The sequence below is a fragment of the Mobula hypostoma genome, chromosome 9 (assembly GCF_963921235.1).
Source record: "Mobula hypostoma chromosome 9, sMobHyp1.1, whole genome shotgun sequence".
Lineage (NCBI taxonomy): Eukaryota > Metazoa > Chordata > Chondrichthyes > Myliobatiformes > Myliobatidae > Mobula > Mobula hypostoma.
In genome coordinates, this window is record NC_086105.1 from 112,801,544 (window position 1) to 112,822,686 (window position 21,143).

Consider the following 21,143-nt stretch of genomic DNA (forward strand, 5'->3'; position numbering starts at 1 on the left):
AATGGGTTTTAATGGTTTTACATAAAGCCCACTTGACATATGTGGACTTTAGCAAACCAACTACATTCTGTGAAGAGCGCCAGCCCTAAACATAACATGCTCTGACTTTTAGAACATACAAACTTACAGCACATTACAGGCCCTTTGGCCCACAATGTTTTGCCAACCATGTAACCTACTCTAGAAAATGCCTAGAATTACCCTAGTATATAGCCCTCTATTTTTCTAAGTTCCTGTGTACCTATTTTAGTCTTTAAAAAGACCCTGTTGTGTCTACCTCTACCACTGGCGCTGGCAGTGACCTCCATGTGCCCACCATTCTGTGTTTGGGGGGTGGGGGGAACTTCAGCAAACTTACTAACCCACCCTTCTACTACTTCATCCAGGTCATTTATAAAAATCACAGAGGAGGGATCCCAGAACAGATTCCTGCAGAACACCACTGGTCACTGACCTCCATGCAGAATACTAACCATCTACAATCACTGTTCTGTGGGCAAGCCAATTCTGGATCCACAAAGGAAGGTCTCCTTGGATACCATGCCTCCTTACTTCCTGAATGAGCCTTGCATAGGGAACCTTGTGGAATGCCTTAATAATAATCCATGTACTACATGCCCTGCTCTACCTTCATCAATGTGTTTTGTTACATCCTCAAAAGAATTCAGTCAGTCTCGTATGGAACAACCTGCCCTTGACAGTCATGCTGATTATCCATAATCGGATCGTGTGTCTCTCCAAATGCTCATAAATCCTGCCACTCAGGATCTACTCCAGCAACTTGCCTAATGAAGAACAAAACATTGTTTCTCTTGCTTGTACCAATGTACTGTAGTAACTTGCTTCCTATTAAATACAAACATTTGTAGTTGGATATCTGAATGTACAGGGAAAAATGTTGTACTAATTGAATAATGATTCAATCAAATGCATGTTTTGGGTAACTGCAAAATTGTACACATTAAATTGCTGCATGTGACTAGCTAATTCCATAATTAATATTTTTTGAAGTATTAGATGGAGAATTCCATCAAATGTATGCATGCTCTTGACTATTTTTGCTCATTATCATATCCCTACCCCCAGTCATTCAAATTCAGATTTTTTTTTTCATTTCAATTGGATGCTGTTCTTCTAATATGAAACGACCATCTGTTGGCCATTAAACCATTAAAGGGAAAGTAAATGCCTGAGATGTAGTTAAGTTGTGGAAGCTTTTAAAATGTATCACCTTTTTGATGTCAGATTCTGAGTTCAATTAACACTATAGTGTCATATGGTTCCCTACCTCTGTTCCAAAGGGTTCAAATTGCATTAACATGAGTGTTCTAATCAAAGATGTAACTTTGGTTTTCAAGTTTGTGCTCATTGTTGGAATCTTTGTCACTGAAATCAAAATGTCTTTCATTTAAAAACTCAGACTGCCAAGATGTCAACCAGCTGCAAAATAGAGAATGAAAGAATGAGAAGATTCAAGAATTTTGGCAAAAGCGTTAAGGTAACTTTTTTTTGCATTCTTCTATTGATGGAACTGCTTTTCATTTCTCTACTTGGCATCACTTGCATTCACATAGTATTACTAGATTAAGCTGCTCTCGCCTGTAGAATACCTTTTGTCCAGTTGACACACTCAACAAGATGCAACAACTGAAAATTGTGCTTGGTGGTTTGGGTCTTCAAACTCTCTCCCTGGAATTTTAACTTCTACTCCAAAATATTTTGGTGCCTTCAAAGATGGATAGCATTTGAACATCTTCAAATTTTGGTGAAAAGACAGACAGCAGGTGGGGGTGATAGTGCAATGTTCTATGACTTTTTTATTGGGTGCAGAGCTGGAGAAAGTTGAGACCCTTGTGTTAGAGGGGTACAGAAATTAGTAATAGAAGCATAACTTGTGGTGCACAAAGTCATTAGTAACCATAATCTTGATGTGTACTTTAATGGCAGCATCGGTCCAAGTTGCAATTTCTTCTGATCAATCCCCTAGTAGTTTTCTCCTTAAAACATTGTTATCCTGTTGCATCTTGCTTTTTCTTGTTCTGCTTCTGATGACCCAAATCTCCAGAATACATGTCATTTGCTTTGTACTTTAATTTCCTTATCTAGTGTCCATTAATGTTATATCCATCTTATGAGCGTTATCCACAACAGAAACCACATCTGCATTACCACATCTAAATTTGTTTCTACAACTGAATTTCCCTTCTGCTGATCTATTATTTCTTTCAAAATTGCCTTGTTCATCAATTACCTTTCCCAAAATCTTTCATTTCATAATTTATGCTTTTTCTTGTTAAATGGATACATGAAGCATGATTCATTATAACTTTAAAAATAATAGCATTGTACCTGATCCATTATTCTGTTTGCCATTTACAAAACGACACATTTAAGAAGGAAGATTGAACATTAGCGGTGGTACATTTGCTTGGATATGGAAGATGTTGGTGAGATCATTAATGAATAGCTGCATCAGTATTTACCAAGGAGAAGATTAGGCACATGGGGAGATTGGTGCTAAGCATATTGATATGCTAAGGCATTTTGAGGTAAAGGAGGTAGTGTTGGGTCTCTTAAAGAACATTAGGGTGGATAAGTCCCCTGGGCCTGATGGGATATATCACAGATTAGTAAGGGAGACGAGATTGTTAGGGCCCTGACCAATATCTTTGTGTCCTCTTTAGCCACGTGAGGTCCCAGAGAACTGGCGAGTAGCTAATGTTCCATTATTCAAGAAGGGAGCCAGGGATAATCCTGGAAACTGTAGACGGTATAAACTATAGTCTCATGTCAGTGGTAGGGAAGTTGCTATAGAAAATTTATCATGATAGGGTTTATGAACTTTGGGAAACCATGGCCTCTTGAAGGAGAGCTAGCATGGCTTTGTGCAGGGCAAGTTGGGTCTTAATAACTTTTTTGATGAAGGTAGAGAGCTGTGCATGTTTACATGGATTTTAAAGTGTTTGAAAAGGTCCCTCAATGGGATGTTAATCCAGAAGATTAAGATACATGGGATCCATGGTGAATTAGCCATTTGGTTTCAGAACTGGCCTGCCCGGAGAAGACTTTGCAGTGGTTGAAGGGACTTGTTCTAGCTGGAAGTCTATTAGTGGTGTTCTGCAGGATCTTTACTGGGGCCTTTCCTGTTTGTGATGTATATAAATGACCTGAATGGAAAATGTAGATGGCTTGGTTAGTAAGTTTGCAGGAGATGCAAAGATTGGTGTTGTGTATAGCATAGAAGACTGGCAAAGAATGCAAAGGGAAATAGATCAGTTGTAGATATGGGTGGAGAAATGAAAGATGAAACCCAGTCAAATGTGAGGTGTTGCACCTTTGTAGGTCAAATACAAAGACAGTACACTGCTAAGGGTCTTCCCTTAAAGGAGATCTATGAAACTCTAGTTAGGCTGCATCTGGAAACTTTGGAGAGGGTGCAGAAGGGGTTTAAACAGCATGCCTGGATTAGATGAAATGTGATACAGTGAGAGGTTGGACAAACTTGGCTTGTTTTCTCTGGAGTGACAAAGGCTGAGGTGAAATTTGATAGATGTTTATAAGATTGAGAGACATAGAGTAGACAGACTGTATCTTTTCCAAAGGTTGAAATGTCCAATACCAGAACACATGCATTTAACGTGAAAGGAGGTAAATTCAAAGATGTAAGGGATGAGTTTTTGAGTGATGGTTGCCTAGAATGCACTGACTATAGTGGTAGAGGCAGAAATATTGGAGACTTTTAAGAGGTGTTTAGATGGGCTCATGAATGTGGAAAATGGCAGGCTATGGACTTTGTGTAGGCAGAAGAGATTAGTTTAGTTGGCCATTTGATTACTAGTTTAATTGGTTCAGTACAACATTGTGGACTGAAGGGCATGTTCCTATACGGCACTGCTCTGTTCTATAAAGTAAAGTAAATGCAATATTTGGACTGAATGTTTTGTTCCACTGCTTAAAAATTCTGTGTTGAAGTTGAGTTTATTATCATTTGCACAGGTGCAATGAAACCAGAGTTGCAACAACACCACAGACACACTTGACATCATAGGCATTATTCACTAGAAAATCAAGTCAAACATAAATTGTACACCTGTTAAAAGAACACAATTTGAACAAAGGTGAAGCACAGCTTCCCTTCTGCTTTTGGGAGAGTTCAATCTCTCTTCCTTTCTTGTTCTTCTATTCTCATCCCATGTCCTCGCAGACAGAACAGAGATAGGGTTCCCCTAGTTCTCACCTAAGGCGCTTCTGCAATCAGCTCATCTTGTCATTTCTGCTGATTGCAATGTGATCCCATCACCAGTGACATCCTCCCCTCCATCCCTTTCTGCCTTCCACTTGGACCACTCCCTAGTCTGTTCATCCGTCCCTTAAGCCTGAGATGTCCCTCTTCCCTCTTACTTTCCCTTGCACCTCCTTCCTCACTATCATTCAGGGATCAGAACAGCCCTTCTAGGTGTGCCAAAGGTTCATGTGCATTTCCTCCAACTTGCACTTGGTGCTCACTATGTCTCTCCCATTTTTGGGGAACCAAGTGTGATTGTTTTGCAGAACAGTCAGTAAGGGGCATCCTGAGCCTCCAGTTGCAGACTATTTCAACTCACCTTCCCATTCCCACTCTGAGCTGTCCATCTGTAGCTTTCTCCACTCTTGAGATAAAGCCCAATGTAAATTGGAGAAACACTTTTTTATGCTCTCTGGGTAGTCTACAATACAATGAGATGAATAAGATTTCCAATTTTAGCTAAACCACAGATATTTTCACCTATCTTTCCCCCCAATCTATTGGTGTTCCCATTTTTGTCCCCCTTCCTACCTACCCTTTTCCAGTCCTTTTTCATGCATCATTATCCTTCTCTCCTGGCTTCATCCACCCACTTCAGTATCCCCACCCCATGCTCCCTGACATCTCCAATGAACCTCATTCTCATTGTATTCCTGCTTATTGCCCCCCCATCCCCATCCCCAACAGCAGTTGTTCCCTTTCTTCGCATCCTCTCCCTCCACCTAGCTCCACCTGCTGTTTTTCCTTTCCTCTGTTTGCCTCCATCTATCTGTCACCTACTATCTCCTAATTCCATCCCTGCTCATCTCCCCTACCCAACACTTGCCTGTTATTCTGCATTCCTCCCAGTCCCCCAATCTCCTTGGAATCCTTTCTTGCCATTCCCCTTCTCTCTTCATGAACCATCTCGCCACTACTGTCCTGATGCAGGGATTCAACCTGATACATTGATTATTTCTTTAATTCATGTACTGCTTGACTCACTACCTCCAGCAGATTGCAAATATTGAACTCTAGCTAGTCTCTTGCCTTCAAAAGAAAAACAAATCTCTTTTAATGCAAAGTGATCGAAGTGGTCATAATGTTGCTTAAACTAGAGTAATGAGGTTTTGCTGGCTTGTTCAAAATCTGGTGAAAGGGAAATGGCTGTACTTGAACCTGGTGGCATGGGATTTCAGGTTCCCCTGCCTGATGAATGAATTTAGTCACATAATATTTGTTTCATTAAATTTAAGCTGCCACTAATATCACCTTCAACTGATGGAAGTTGGCTTCAATTGTTAAGGGTTGCAGGCATGGTCAAGTAAGTGCATGAATTGTCAGTTTCTTTATTCTTTTGATCTTTTTTCTTTCCTCGCCCCACCTACAAAATCAGGAACTGAGGAGACAGAGGATTGAATATTGCATTGAATTACGAAAAGCCAAAAAAGACGAACAAATCTTGAAGCGACGCAACATTGGCAGCTTTCAAGATGAAGATCCTTATTCATTGCAAAAACTTGAGGGAGTTAGTGTATGTATATTATTCTCTTTGACTATTACCTTGTGTTACTGAGCAAATTTGTAGTTTCAACTTTTGCTATTAACTTAATTTTGTGTTGGCTTTCTTTCAACATTTGAAAGCGCATGCCTGATCTCTTGCCAGGTGGTAAGACTCCAGTGAATTTCCAAGTCCTTGCTATACAAGTTGGTCCAATCTATATCATGTACCTTCAAGTGTCATTCTGGAGTCTTGTTTTGGTACAAGGGCAAAATTAGTTTTTGACCTACCACTGTAGATATAGATTTATGATCCACTGCATTTACTAAAAAAAAATCAAATGGAAAACATTATTCTGTGAAAGATACAAAAATTTTAAGTAGAGAACTTGTGTTATTTGAACGTTACCTGTTTTAATGTGGCCAGTTCTTAAATTTAAACTCAAAGCAATTTTATTTTTTTTATTTTTAGGACCACAATATCACAACAGAAGAAATTGTGGTGGGAATGAACAGTCAAGAACCACTGCAACAACTGCAAGCTGCGTACAGAGCTAGGTACAAGCTTGGTATCTTAAGGCAGGAATGTTTTTCCCCTCTCTTCCCCATCTACCAGGGTCCAGGGAGAAATTTTCAGCCATATGTTAATCAATTTGCCCAAATTCCATTTCCAAAGTACATCTCGGGCAATCCAAATCCAGAGGACGATCAGCAAAAGAGTTGAATGACTTCTTTGAAATTTGTTGTTGGCCCTTGTCCTCGCCTTTGGATCTCCATCTGTCTGGCTCAAAGCAACCTAAAATTGTAAAGTCCATGAAAGTTTCATAACTATTTGAAGATAAATAGCTGCTCTGGCAGATTCTGTATCTTGCCTTGTGCTGAAGTGTCCAAATTTCCCAAAGGATCTTGCATTTAGAAAATAAGCAAACATAAACATATAATTATTTTGTACTGACACTGTCTTGACTTCTAGTCTCTATCACACAGTGACTTGTAGCATTTCAGTCTTCATCCTATAGTCCTGATGCAGAAATTAAGCAGACAAAATGTAATCCCAATTGAGTTTAGTTCATTCACTTTTCATCTTGAGTAATAGAAAAGCTATAGGTTAAATGAGATTTTCTGCAACACTTTCTCTCAACAGGAAAGTTCTGTCCCGAGCATGGAAACCTCCACTGGATGAGATAATTGAAGCAGGGCTAATTGGCAAGTTCGTTGAGTTCCTTGGTCGAGATGATTATTCAGCACTGCAGTTTGAGTCTGCTTGGGCACTGACTAACATTGCATCTGGTACATCAATCCAGACAAAAGCAGTGGTGGATGGAGGTGCTATTCCAGCATTTGTACGTCTCCTTGATTCTCCACACATGCACATCAGTGAGCAGGCTGTCTGGGCTTTGGGTAATATTGCAGGTATAAAGTGATTTCCACCCACCCCCCCCACCCCCAAACCTGTAAGATCCTAACAAGATTGGGATATAGAAATGAAGGAGCTAACATTTTAAATACCTTCCAGGTGATGGTACTCTTTATCGTGATGCAGTAATCAAAGGTTCTGCTGTCCCCTCACTACTAGGATTGGTAAAACCTGACATTTCTGTAAGTGCAGATCATTATGTACTGTAGTTCTTTGAATTGCTTGGCATACTGTTTGGGCTGCTATTCAGAACTTAGATTTACAACTAATGAAATTTTGTCTTTCCACATGATTTTTGGATTGAGTAACAGCCAGGAGTATGTTCCTCTGGTAATGCAAGGCTCATTGTTCCTTTTTTTTTTCACCCCCTCCCACCTCACTTTCCCCTCTCCCAAAGCCTCCCACACAAAGCTAAAAGCTTTGCTGAGGTGATGAGTGGTGGGGACTTCTACAGGTAGAAAGTGGGGGTGGGGGGGGAGGAGAGAGATGGGGAATTGTAGCACATCTTTGAATTTGAACATGTGATTAATCTTTAACAGGTCATGATGTTGCAGATTGAAATTATCTCAACAATTTTAAATGCACCTTGAGGTTGTGCTACATTGCCATGTGTTGAGTTCACTTTCACTTCAAATAACTTTGGAAATGACTCTTGGCACATGCCACTTAAGAGTAACAGAAGTGTTATTTTTGGGACAACTGTTGTCATTCCCTCAAAATAAAGCAGATTAACAGAACATTTAAATTGGGGCCTTATTAGACCACTCGGCTTTTCCAAAGTCCTCTGCCATTTATGGCAGCTCTGACCTTTTATCCATTTGTTCATTGTGATCCATCCAGCTCTGATTTTGCTGATCTTTGAAGAGGAGTTCCAGAAATTAAATTCTGGGGGAGATGTTTGATTTGCAAAAACTTCTCGACCACCATCACTAAAATAAACTAATAACTATCTTTGTGTTGTTATTTGTTTTCATTTTCTGTGTACATATAGCCATGTTTCTTACAACAGTGGTTAATAAGTGCTTTGGCTAACCAAAATTGAGAGATGCTATTAAAATAAGTCTTTTTGTAAGGAAAGCTGCATGTGAGATTCAACATTAATGTCTTGGTCTTTATGATCACTGACTTACAAGGGCTACTGTTCTGAATATGGCTCCAATTTTAAAATTTTAATCCTTTCATATTACCACATGACTTCCACCTTTCTCGTATCTTCCTCTGAAATATCTGGGTTTTATTTTGACTTCATAGCAAACTTTGATTTCAGTCATTCATATTCAGCCTCCTGCTTTCAAAGTCTAAGATCCATTATTCTCCCTCTATTCATTCCATTTTTTTTTGGGAAGCTTAAAATCTAGCTCCAAAACTTTTGTGTCACTTCGCGTCAATTGCTAAAATTATTACTGTGAAATACTGTAATATTGAATTTAAGGAGTTAAATAAGCTTTTTTAATCCTGTTACTGAGTGGAGAAAATGTCGTAAATATATTGTCATTAATTTCTAGTTGTAGGTCTTTTTCAATGATTTGTTAATTTAACAATGGTAATTATTTTTGGATGGACTATTGGAATATTAAGTTTGAAAGCTTAATTCCAGTTTGTATACTGGTTTAATTACTAATCTTTCAAGAAAATAGCTATCCCTATTTCAGTATTGACTTCATTTTAACTTAATTGAATTTTAGATTGGATACTTGCGTAATATCACATGGACTTTGTCAAACCTGTGTCGCAACAAAAATCCACATCCACCCTTTGCAACAGTTCAACAAATTCTTCCCACACTTGTTCAGTTGCTTCATCATCGTGACGTTGCCCTTCTGTCTGATGTGTGTTGGGCAATGTCCTACCTCACTGATGGCCCTGATGATCGTATTGAATTGGTGGTTCAGACGGGCATTTTGCCAAGACTTGTTCAATTGATGTCTGGTGCTGATCTGGCTGTGCTGGTGAGTAATCTGACAGGGCTCCAGTGTCTCATTGAATGTTTGTAACTTGTGGAAACTTATTCAAAGAAAATAACTTGCTTTGTTACTAACGTTGAAAGGAATCTATAAATGGCACTTGAAGTTGCCTGGCCTGGAAATGAATATTTAACAAGTAATCTTGTTCAGAATCAGATTTAATATCACTGGCATATGTTGTGAAATTTGTTAACTTTATGGTAATAGATCCTTTGTGTTTTGTGGCGCATCGGGTGGTAACCTTGCCATCTCTTTAGCATTTGTCTGTCTTTTGAAGCAGAAATGCTAGCTCGACACTCAACCCAACACAGGTGGAAAGTTTGCAAAGAGCCAGCTGGATTTGAACCCGGAACCACATGCCTTGAAGCTCGGTGTGAATGCTGCTAAACCGGCTGGCAAACAAATGACTTTGCTCAATGCTGTATTGTTGCCAGATTTGTTAATTTCAATTCATCAGTCAGGATGTCAGCATCTTGCTGATGGATCAAGGCAATCTTAAGATGATTTTGAGAAAGAGTACTTGCCCATTCAATGAACTTCTCTGCCTTTTTGTCCTCTAAATTATAACAATACCTAGTTGCAAAAAGAGGGAAAACAGCCATTTATGACCAGCTCCTATAGTCTCCTAATTATTGACTGAACCTCCTTGACTGCCATGGAGAATGGAGTGGGGAGATCTAAAACAGTACATTAGGTGTGTGACTGCCACTTGTCATGATTTTTTCCTTCAACTACTTTTAGAATGAAGATTAGCTTCTGCATTACCTGCAGCTGGTCATTATTATGATTTAAACATTGGGGTAGTCTAGCATACAAACTGAGCTTGTCTTTTCAGTGTGATGCAGCAACCAGCTACATGTCCAGAAGCTCTCTTGTAAATGTCAAATCAAATGTCAATTATGGACCAGTTTTGTGTTAAGTTACTGGGCATTTAATTTTGAATTTAATGAGATTTTTACATGTGACATTTATTTCAGACTCCAGCCCTCCGTGCTATTGGCAACATCGTGAGTGGAACTGACAGCCAAACAGACGCTGCCCTTGAAGCTGGCGTTCTTTCTATTCTCCCAAAGCTCTTGAAGCATTCCAAGGCCTGCATACAAAAAGAAGCTGCTTGGGCTATTTCCAATATTGCTGCAGGACCAACAATGCAAATTCAACAATTGATTACCTGTGGAGTTGTATCTCCTCTTATTGAAGTTATGGAAAAGGTAGGTACTTCAGTATTTAATGAGACATAAGGGATTGAGTTACATGAAAATGTCTACCTACTGCATGTAGCTTCAATGTCCAAAAAATTGTGATTGTGCTTAGTGGCATTGACAATTAAGGTGTTTGCACCACACTTGATTTAGATAGGATTTACTGATTAAACATGTCATCAAGCAGTTGTCAACTTATTAACTTATTATCACTTAAAAACAAACACGAGCTTTGCTGGCTATAATAAATTAGTGCCGTTGGAAGTTGTGTGGTGATACAACTGTCATTCGAGCAGATTATGTTGCCCTGGGTGGGCTGAGATTTTTTTGAAAATGGTACTCATCTGGAAAAATGGGAACTTTGCAAATGAGGGTGGTGATGGTGGGGGGAGTAACTGCCTTTTTTAAAAAAAGTTATTTGATGCTTCGCTTTTGTTTCTCTATTTTATTTTAATTTGTTTTGTATGTCTGGAGCAATGACCAGCTATTTATATTTTTTAAATGCTTTTTTTTAAAAAAAAATCCTTGACAGATATGAATGCAGAGGAGTTTTGTGGGTGGGCTTGTTCAGACTTCTAGGTGTCTATCAAGTTATGCCGACTGCTTGACTCCAGGCTTTGACTTCTCCAGTAAGATTGCCCTTTGCAGACAACGTAAATGTAAAGCATCCCTTTTCATAAGAAGCAAGTGCAGGCAGAAAAGCCTTGCTTTTGGAACTCTAATGTGCAAAATGCCTTTTAGTTTTAACCAAAGCAGCGGAAGGAATGCACATGAATAAACCATTCATTTGCTCTAACATCCTTTAAAACTTGTTTTACAGGGTGACTTTAAAGCTCAGAAGGAAGCTGTTTGGGCTGTTACTAATTACACCAATGGTGGTACAGTTGAACAGGTTGTTCACCTGGTGCAGTGTGGAGTGCTACAACCTCTCATTAATCTCCTGACTGCTAAAGATACCAGAATTATTCTTGTGATCCTGGATGCTCTGGCAAATATCTTCCTTGTAAGCAAACCTGAGTTTCTTTTGAAAGATTAAGAAGTTGTAACCATATTTACTTTTTTTTTTAAGGCAAAAGCTCATGGTTGACTAAAATGAGGACTTTGTCCTTTGGGAGAAAAGTATCTAACAATATACAAGTCAAGGAGAGCGATGCGACAATGTTCCATAGACTATGTATAAATGGAGGATATTGTAGTACATCTGGTAGATGCTTTGCCTCCCTCTTGTAGAAAACATCTTGAATTGCTGAATGAATGTGAATATCAGAAGCTTTGGCTGTGATCTTGGCAATGGTGGAATGAATACTGCATTATGGACATCTCTGACAAATGTTTTTTGTCATTTTTTATTTTATATAAAAAAAAACAAACAACAAGGGATGAGTAAACTTGGCATCCATGGGAAGTAAGCCTAATTTTGATGGGTAAAATTTGAAACACAATTGGCCTTCTGAATGCTATCAAGGAATAAAGATTAGTAATTAAGGAATAAAGTCTAGTATTCAAATAATTTGGTATTTGCAGTAGTTAAAAATGTAGAGACTTGTGAAATTCATTTTGAAATCAAGAGATTTGGTTTAATTAACAAGTTAGCTGATTGAGGTTCTAAGCCTACACCAGCTTGAAGTGTAGCCAGGGGCACTCACATGGGTCCCAGGTATGCCTGCCCTTTTTTTGTCAGCTATGTGGAACAGTCCATGTTCCAAGCCTACACTATCATCACTACCCAACTCTTCCTACATCACATTGATGACTGCACTGTGGCTGCTTCCTACACCTTTGCTGAACTTGTCAGTTTCATCAACTTTGCCTCCAGTTTCCACCCTGCCCTCAGTTACTTGGTCTGTACCTGGCACCCCTCTCCTTTCTTGGTCTGTCTCCATCTCTGGATACAGTATCTACTGATGTCTTTTATAAACTCACTGACTTTCACAGCTGTATTGACTATACCCCTTCCTACCTTATAACTTGTGTGTATATATTTTTAAAAAAAAGCCATGCCCTTTTCTCAGTTCCTCCATCTCTGCTGCATTTGATCTCAGGATGAGGTTTCTCATTCCTGAACAACAGACGTCCTTCAAAGAAAGGGCTTCCCTTCCATCGCAGTCAATGCTGCCCTCACCCACATCTCCAATTTTGCATACATCTGCCCTCACCCCATCCTCCTGCCACCACACCAGGGATAGGGTTCTTCTTTTCTTCACCTACCAGCCCACAAGCATCTGCACCCAGCATATAACTTTCCATAACTTCTGCCGTCTCCAACAGAATCCTACACCAAGCACATCTTTCCCTTCCCAAACCTCATACTTCACTTTCTGTGGGGACCAGTCCCGACATGACTCCCTTGTCCACTCATACTCTCCACTAATCTCCCTCCTGGTACTTACTCTTGCAAGCAGAAAAAGTGCCACACCTGCATCTACACCTAATCCCTCAGTATCATTAGAACCCCAAACAGTTCTTCCAGATGAGGTGACACCTCACCTGCGAGACTGAAGGAGTCTACCGTATCCAGTGCTCCTGCTTTGGCCTCCTGTATATCGGAGAAAGCCGATTATAGATTGGGAGACCACTTTGAGCACCTTTGCTCTGTCTCCCACAAAAAGTAGAATTTCCCCTTGCCCATCCATTTCGATTCCACTTTCCATTCCCATTCGGACATGTCAGTGAGGCCACGCTCTACTGTCGGGACGAGGCCACACTTGGGTTGGAGGAGCAAACACCTTGTATTCCATCTGGGTAGCCTCTATCCTGAAGGCATGAACATTGATTCCTTGAGCTCCTACTAATTGCCCCCTTCACCATTCCTCACCACCTCTTGACTGCCCATCACCTCCTGGTGCTCCTCCCCTTTCCCTTTCTTGTATTGTCTTCTGTCCTCCCCTATCAGATTTGCTCTTCTCCAACCCTTTTATCTCTCCCACTAATCATTTCCTTACTCTTTACTTCAACCCCTTGAGCTCTCCTGGTTTGATCTATTACCTGTCACCTTGTATTTCCTCCCCACCCCCCACCTTCGTATGCTGACATCTTCCCCCTTCTTTTCTAGTCCCGATGAAGGGTCTGTGCCCAAAATGTCGACTGTTACTCCCATCCATAGCTGCTGCCTGACCTGCTGAGCTCCTCCAGCACACTGTGTATTGCTCTAGATTTCCAGCATCTGCAGTACTCTTGTGTCAGCTGATTGAGGTGCTAGCAAAATTTGATGCCTATGGGTTAAATGTCAATGGCACATACAAAGGCAGATTCTGAGACGGTAGTAACTAAGGGGTTATGTTGAGGCATTTCCATTAAAGAAAACATTGCATACATGTCAGCATTCTGCTAAGAAACTCTTGATGTGCATTAATGACAGGCACGAGGGTGCACAAAGCCATGATGCCGTGATATGAAGATTGAATATACTGCACAACAGCATTTGGAGAGGTGAACTTGCATTTAAACATGGACCTTGATTTGAAGGTTTTGTGTTATTTTCTGGTCTGCTTGTCCCCATTAATGTAGGAACTGGAGGAAATCGAAAAGTTGTCCTCATGATAATACTGGTCTCTTTGTACCAATTATATTTCCTTTGTCCTACTTGTACTTTACTGGCACTTGGTGAACTTAAATCTAATTTTTTTTCCTCCTCAAATCAAGCTGCCAGTACTGACAATTTGGAATTTAAAAAAACAATTGGAAATACTCAACAGGTCAGACAGTGTTTCCTTCCCCAGATCTTTGAACTGAAATAATAACCTCTGAGTATTTTGATCACTATTTCAGATTTCCATCACTTTAACACTTTATTTCCAAATGCACATGACCTTGTATTAGTAATTAATATGCTAAGTAGTTGAGGGCCAGTCTCCATGCCGAAACCTCTGTACAAGTTTTCATAACTTAAACAGACTGAAGTGAGGAGAGATGAGTCTTGAGACTGAAATGATTGTTTAGTCTACAGATATAAAGAGAAGTAATGTCTTGAATTACACAAGTGTCTTTTGAAGGTGGCAGGAGAAGATGTGGAAAGCTGCTTTTTCTTTAACCATTTGTATTTTTTTTTAAAAAAAAGTACAAAAGCAGGTCAAGCTTGTAGCAGTGGCTATCCTGACAAAGATCTTTTAGCATTCCATCACAAATGGGAAATATGATGGGTACTCTTCATTACTTGGTTGAGTGCAATACCAATAATTTAAGTTTGACACTACTGTCCAAGGCAATGCAGCCAACTTAATTGACCCTCCAACAAATCTGAAGGGAACTTCAGTTAAGTGGGCTGATCAATGCCAAGTATAATCAGCCACACAGACACCACATGTCTTTGTCCATTCAATATTTCTGGGATTCTTTATGTATTGGGGATTGTGTTGAAACTTGCATTTGAATTGGCAATGTCAGATTTGCATCCTGAGACTCATCATAATTCATTTAGAAAATATGGAGAATAAAAACTATTTTCTAAAATTACTGCTACCATTGTTCTTCTGTCATGGCAGATTTGTATTGAACATTTTCAAACTTTTCAGTAAATCAGCCCAAACGGAAGAGAATCTAGTCTGAAGAACAGACATGCTGTTAGCTGCATCTTAAATACTAGATGTGGATAAAGTGCCATTAATTGTATTTTTTTTGTGCACAACAGGCTGCTGAGCAGTTGGGTGAAACAGATAAATTGTGTTTAATAATAGAGGAGTTTGATGGCTTGGAGAAAATTGAAGCTCTTCAATGTCATTCAAATAACACGGTGTACCAAACATCATTAAAGCTAATTGAGAAGTATTTCTGTGATGAGGTAAGTATTTGCATGGTGACCTATTTGTTTGTTGCTCCCAAATGCTTTTCCTTTTCAAACTTGCACTGATTCGATGCTGTGAATTGCAGACTCTTTTTGATTTGTACAAACGTTTGTATTTCAACTGACAACAAGATTGAATGCCTGCGTTTTGGTATGCTTGCCAAAAGGGGAGAATTAATTTTGTCCTTTCACCAAAAAAAAACTGGTTGTGCCTTTTCCTAGACTAGATCAATGCAGGCTGCTGAAGCTAATAAGCCAGTTGGGGGATGGGGGGCTGGAAAGGAGACAAAGCCCGTTCTTACATTTGTTTCATTTAACTGCTGTTGGGAAGCTACTTAGATATTCACTCCATGACTTGAAGGAAGAAAAAACAGATTTAAGGTTAACAATATTGTCTTAAATCTTGCAACTTAGTTCTTGGGAACAATTGCCTTCATATTTTGTAGCATAGAGGGAGGCTGTTCAAACAAGTCCATACAGACTCGTGGGGCAATCCTGTGATATGTTCCCTCGTACATGCCCATCAATCTTGCTTTTACCCAAACAAGGGGAAATTTGTTCTTTTTGTACAAAACAACATTGCCAAAAGGACATGCTGCTTAAGAAATGGGAAAACCACAGAAAACATACTTTACACATGGTGCCAGAGTAATGAGATGGCTGTAAGTGATCAATTTTTCTTTTTTGGGGAGGACTGGGAACTGCATTTTTTTCTGATTATTATTGGTAGTCTACAATTTTGAAGAATTAAAATTTTAAGTTCCATTTCAATACTTTTTCTTTAGGAGCAAGAGTTACAAACTTGGAACCAGAAGTAACAATGACATATGAAGTCAATGCTGCTCTGAAAGATGAATTTCACTTTTGAAGTGCGCAGGACAATTGGTGCTATAATTTGTGATTAAAGTATTTATTTTCAGCAATAAATATATTTTGCAAAGCCTGGTTTGAACTTGTGGATTTTTTGAGTATCTATGTAGAATGGTAAACCTTTAACAAATATGTCAAATGAGGTTCTGGGCTGAATTTATCAGTCTCCTATTTTGCATGTTTCAAATCTTGGCACTCATTGGATTAATTTAGCAGTGTGTAGCAAGTAACTTGGGTGTCCAAGAGCCAGTGAGCAACAAGTAACAATCTGCTGAGTAAAATTTGATATAAATTGCAGGTAGTCCTGGGGAACCAACCAAAAACTGTTTTCTTTAATTTATTTTTTTTAAACCTTTGAGTAGAGTCTTTAAATTTGGAAGATATTTATACTCTGGTTTGTAAAATGTGATTGTATTAATTCTTTCAGGATGTGGGTATCATTGGCAGAAAATACTAGCATATCCCTTTGGGTAATTGTCCCTGTTTGATGATGAGACTGCAGTTGCTGGAATCTCCAGCAAAAATAAGCTGCTGGAGGAACTTAGCAGGTCAGGTAGCATCTGTGGAGGGATAGATGGACATTTGACAGCTTGGGTTTTGACTCCGTCTGGACAAAGAGTAAAATGGAGATGGCCCATATAAAGTAGTGGTAGGGAAGGGTAAAAGATGGTAAGTAAAGGATAATCTGGATGATGGGTGGGGATAGATCCACTTAGAAACTGAATACATCTTTGCTAGATCTTAGGGTGGGGGAGGGCTCCAAAAAAATTGCTTTAATTGAGGGCAGAGATTTGAAAGATCTGATCTTTTCCACATGATAGTTAGTATCTGGAATGAGTTGCCAGAGGAGGTTGTGGAGCAGCAGCAGTGACAAATGGAGATGACTAGACAATGAGCAGGGGGATGTGAATTATTACCAGCAAGTTGCATTAGTGTAAATGGACCTGATGTTTGATACAATCAAGTGCAGAGCCTGTTTCTATGTCGCACTACCCTGACTTTCTTGCTATAAGCAACAACACTTTGAAGTAGTTAACATTTGGCTTTGTCCTTGAATTAAGATCACTGTACTGAAATATTAGCTGTTTTTCTCTGCATCCCAGCTGGCTGTGTATTTCCAGCACTTCCTGGTCATTTATTTTTGCAGCACCTGTGCTCATTGTGTTTTGACAGTGAGCAGGGTATTGTGCAAGTACCATTCAGTAAGCACTGATCCTTTCTAATGAAAATAACAGTGCTGTCGGAGGTGGGTAATAGGTCATATTAAATTTGTACAGCTTTTATGGACACAACAAATGCAGTGCAGCTTTTTGTTGTTGGAGCTGGTCACTGCTAACAATGTATCTTGCCTTCATTTAACTTCCTCATGCTGGAAAGCCAAGCTGAAGCATGCATTGCAAAATGTTGACCCATGTTCTCTTCACTCCAGAGTCCAGCATATCCGGAGGTGAAGCTGCCATGAATGTCCATACTCCTCTGCAGAACAATCGTCCTTTCCAAAACTTCTAGTCAACAGCTTCCAACAATTAACTCTTTGAACTTGAGGTGGGAGGAAGTGAAAAGAAACTGTAGTTTTCACACTGGAAACTTATTTTAGGCAGTATCTGTTACTTCCACAGATGCTGCCTGACATGTGTTTCCAGCATTTTCTATTTTACAATCTGGTTAAGTGGTGGCATTCTGAATGTCAGGAAATGTGCAATTTAGGTTCCCCAGTGGGATTCAAAACTGTTTCCACATTCATTTAGGGCAGGATGCTATGTGCCACTTGTAGCTGATTGGAACTTTTGTCGTAGTTACTCTGGTCAAGCATCAACTCTAACAGTGAGCTAGATTTGCTTTCATAGCCTGCACTTGGAATCTGTAGTGGCTAAAAATATGGATAGAAGCACGATGCTAAAACAGCCATGCAAGCTTCTTTACTAAGTACCTCGTGCAAGCTTTTTGGAAGAGAACCTGTTTGGGCCTTGCTTTCTAAATATTTATGCACATCTTAAGGTGGCTTCTATTTTAGAGAAAGCATGGCACAGGCCCTTCTGATCCAACTGCTGCACTACACAGCCACTTGCCTACTTAACCCCAGCCTAATCACTGAACAATTTGACCAATTAACCTGCTAACTGGCATGTCATGGACAGTGGAGGAAATCTCTCCGCCCAAAGGAAACCCCTGTGCTTATGGCAAGAAATGTTCTTTTAGAGGCTGCTTGAGTTGAACTCCGATATCCCAGGCGGTAATGGTGTCACACTAACAACTAGGCTAACATAGTGCCCTAAACTTGACTGTCTACTGTGCAATTAAGTTTTAACTTGGCGGGCTTCATGGGTTTCTCTTTACTTAACGGTAGATAAAGATAAATGAGTGTTTTCTGTAAGTAATGGCAGAATTTGGGGGGTGGGGGGGAGCAACACAGTAAATCACTTCAGGCAGAATCTGTGGAGGCAGAAACAGTAAGCTGTATGATGATCACCTTGCATCAGATTAGAGTTGGCCTGCATCCTATGACATTATCCATTTCTTTACAGATGCTGCCTGAACTGAGTGCCATTGTCATTATTTATGGCTTCCAACATCTTCAGTGTTCTAAGTTGCCGTTCTGTGGCACAATGTATTGTGACAATCCGACAATATACCTTGGATCATTTTGGTTACTGGAGGCCCCAAATGATAGTGAGCTACTGTGAATTGTTGTCTATGCAATTGTCCAGCAGAGGTCACTGAACAACAACTGAAACTCTCCTGATGTGACCCAAATCCTTTTCTCTTGGCCTTTCATTCTCATGACTACCTTGATAATTTTCTAAATATTTTTCACTTATGAGTACTTTGTGCTCAAGATGAATTCAGGATCTTTAATTTTATGAATACTTAACCACGTTTCCAACTCAAACATGCAGTCCCTGCTTAATTTCTTTGGTGGATGGGGCATAAGGTAAGTATACCACCTTTGCTTGTAAAACAAAACATATGCTCATGATTTATTAGGTAAGTTTGATCCACACCACAACTTAACTACTGTCAAATAGCTGAGTAGTTTGAACTTGGTCTTGGATATAGGCTTCAGTATTTCACTTTCAGAGCTTTAGCCTATGCAAACCTGTTACTACTATTAACTACAAATTCAGTCTGTGGTCAGGGACAAGAGTGTAACTGCAAGTGAGGCAAGTAAGGGAATCGGAGGTTGAGCTGGGGAAGCCTCAACCCTTAAGTTTGCCCAAAAGATCTGAGATTCTTCCTGAGCTGTAGGAAGGATGAGCAACAGAACTGTGGTTGAGGGAGCCATTCGAGAGTTGGGAGAAAAGAGATCAGCTGCAATTGGGATAGTATAGTTTGTGGGGGGGGGGGGAGCTGGGGAATAGACAATTCTGTGTTGCAAAGATCAAGTGTCTTGAAGATTGGCTTCTAGGGCTGGGATATGTTATTTGACATAAGGAATTTGAGTGGGAAGGGAAAGATGGAGTTATTGTCCATGTGGGTACCAACTATGTAGGAAGAACAAGTAGCTGCAGCTGAGGAAGTAATTGAAATGCAGTTCTAAAGGTTATTTCTTGATTGTTACCTGCACCTCCTACAAATTGGGATAGGGTTAATAAGATCAGTTTAAATGTGTGGCTCAAAGAATTGTGTGGGAGAAGTGGGTTTGAATTTGTGGGGCTAGTACTGGGGAATGAGGGAGTGTTCTGATGGGACTGCTTCCTAGCAAATCCCATAACTAAGATTTTAAATTGGGAGTGGGTTCAACAGCTTGGAAAAGTGTGCATAAAGTAAAATGGAAGAAGGGTGCAGGGGATGTTAACCTCTAGAGAGAAGAATACAATGAAGTTTTTAGAAGGGATAAGAATTAACTTCAGGCAACATGAAGGCAAAACTGAAGGGTGGTGAGTACAGGATGGAGTGTATTTGAATGCAAACAGTATACAAAATAAGGTAGATGAGCTTGTATTGCTGCTAGAAATTGGCAGGTATAATGTGGGCACAGCTGAATCCTGGTAGGAAGAAGATCACATGTGGGAGCTTATCAAAGGATCCACATCCTATCAAAAAGACAGGGAGGTGATCAGAGTTTGAGATGGCTCTGTTGGTTCAAAAATGGAATCAAATGTTTAGAAAGAAGTAACAGGATTAGAAGATGAAGTATTCTTGTGGGTAGAGTTAATAAACAGCAAGGATTAAATGATCCTGAAAGGAATATTACACAGCTTCTGAATAGTAGTCAGAATGTAGGGTACAAATTACAAGAGAGCATCAGCTTTTTACATGATTTTTCTATAATAGGTATGGGGGTATTTCAATATGCAGGTAGACTAGGGAAAATCTGGTGGGTACTGGATCCCAATAGAAGGAATTTATAGAATGCCTATGAGATGGTTTTTCAGTGCAGCTTGTGGTTGAGCCCACTGGAGAAAAGGCAATTCTGGATTAGGTGTTGTGCGATGAACTAGATTTGATTAAGAGCTTAAGGTAAAGGAATCAGATCACTGGAAAATAACACTGCATGGGGTACTAATGTAGAATGAAGATGATGAACTGAAGTATTTTGCATCAGTCTTCACTGGAAGACAGCAGCGTACCAGAAATTTGAAAGTCACTGGACAGAAGTGAGTGTAGTCACTATAACTAAAAGAATTTGCTTGGGAAGCTGATCTTTAAAAGTAAACAAGTCACCTGGACCAGACAGACTACACTCCAGGCCTTTGAAAAAGGTAACTGAAGATATTGTGGAGGCATTAGTAATGAATTGCTAGATTTTTTTAATGTTTCCTGAGGAATAGAAAATTGTAAATGTCATTCCACTCTTTAAGAAGGGAGGAAGGCAGAAGAAAGGAAATTTTAGGCCAGTTAGCCTAACCTCACTGGTTGGAAACATGTTGGAGTCCATTTTAAAAGATGAGGTTTGGAGTACTTGAAGGTACATGATAAAATAAAATCAGCATAGTTTCCTTAAGGGGAATCTTGCCAGACCAATCAGTTAGAACTTTGAGGAAATAACAGGCAGGATAGACAAAGGAAAGTCGGTGGATGATGTTTATTTGGATTTTCAAAAGGCCTTTGACCAGGTGCTCCAGATGATGCAGCTAAAAAAGGTGGGAGCCAATGGTATTACGAAAAGGAAACTAGCATGGATAGAACACACACAAAATGCTGG

General features: G+C 39.7%; 1 protein-coding gene across 1 annotated transcript; it reads left to right on the top strand.

Annotated features, from left to right (window-relative positions):
• Positions 1 to 1,429: 1,429 nt before the first annotated feature.
• On the top strand, positions 1,430 to 16,002 carry LOC134351360 (importin subunit alpha-5-like). Its single transcript, XM_063057439.1, is given in 10 exon segments — positions 1,430 to 1,498; positions 5,661 to 5,832; positions 6,256 to 6,322; positions 6,909 to 7,177; positions 7,281 to 7,363; positions 8,867 to 9,130; positions 10,123 to 10,356; positions 11,168 to 11,350; positions 14,975 to 15,124; positions 15,913 to 16,002. Coding segments are annotated over 10 exon segments (1,524 nt in total). The 3' UTR covers positions 15,946 to 16,002.
• The last annotated feature ends 5,141 nt before the right edge of the window (positions 16,003 to 21,143 follow it).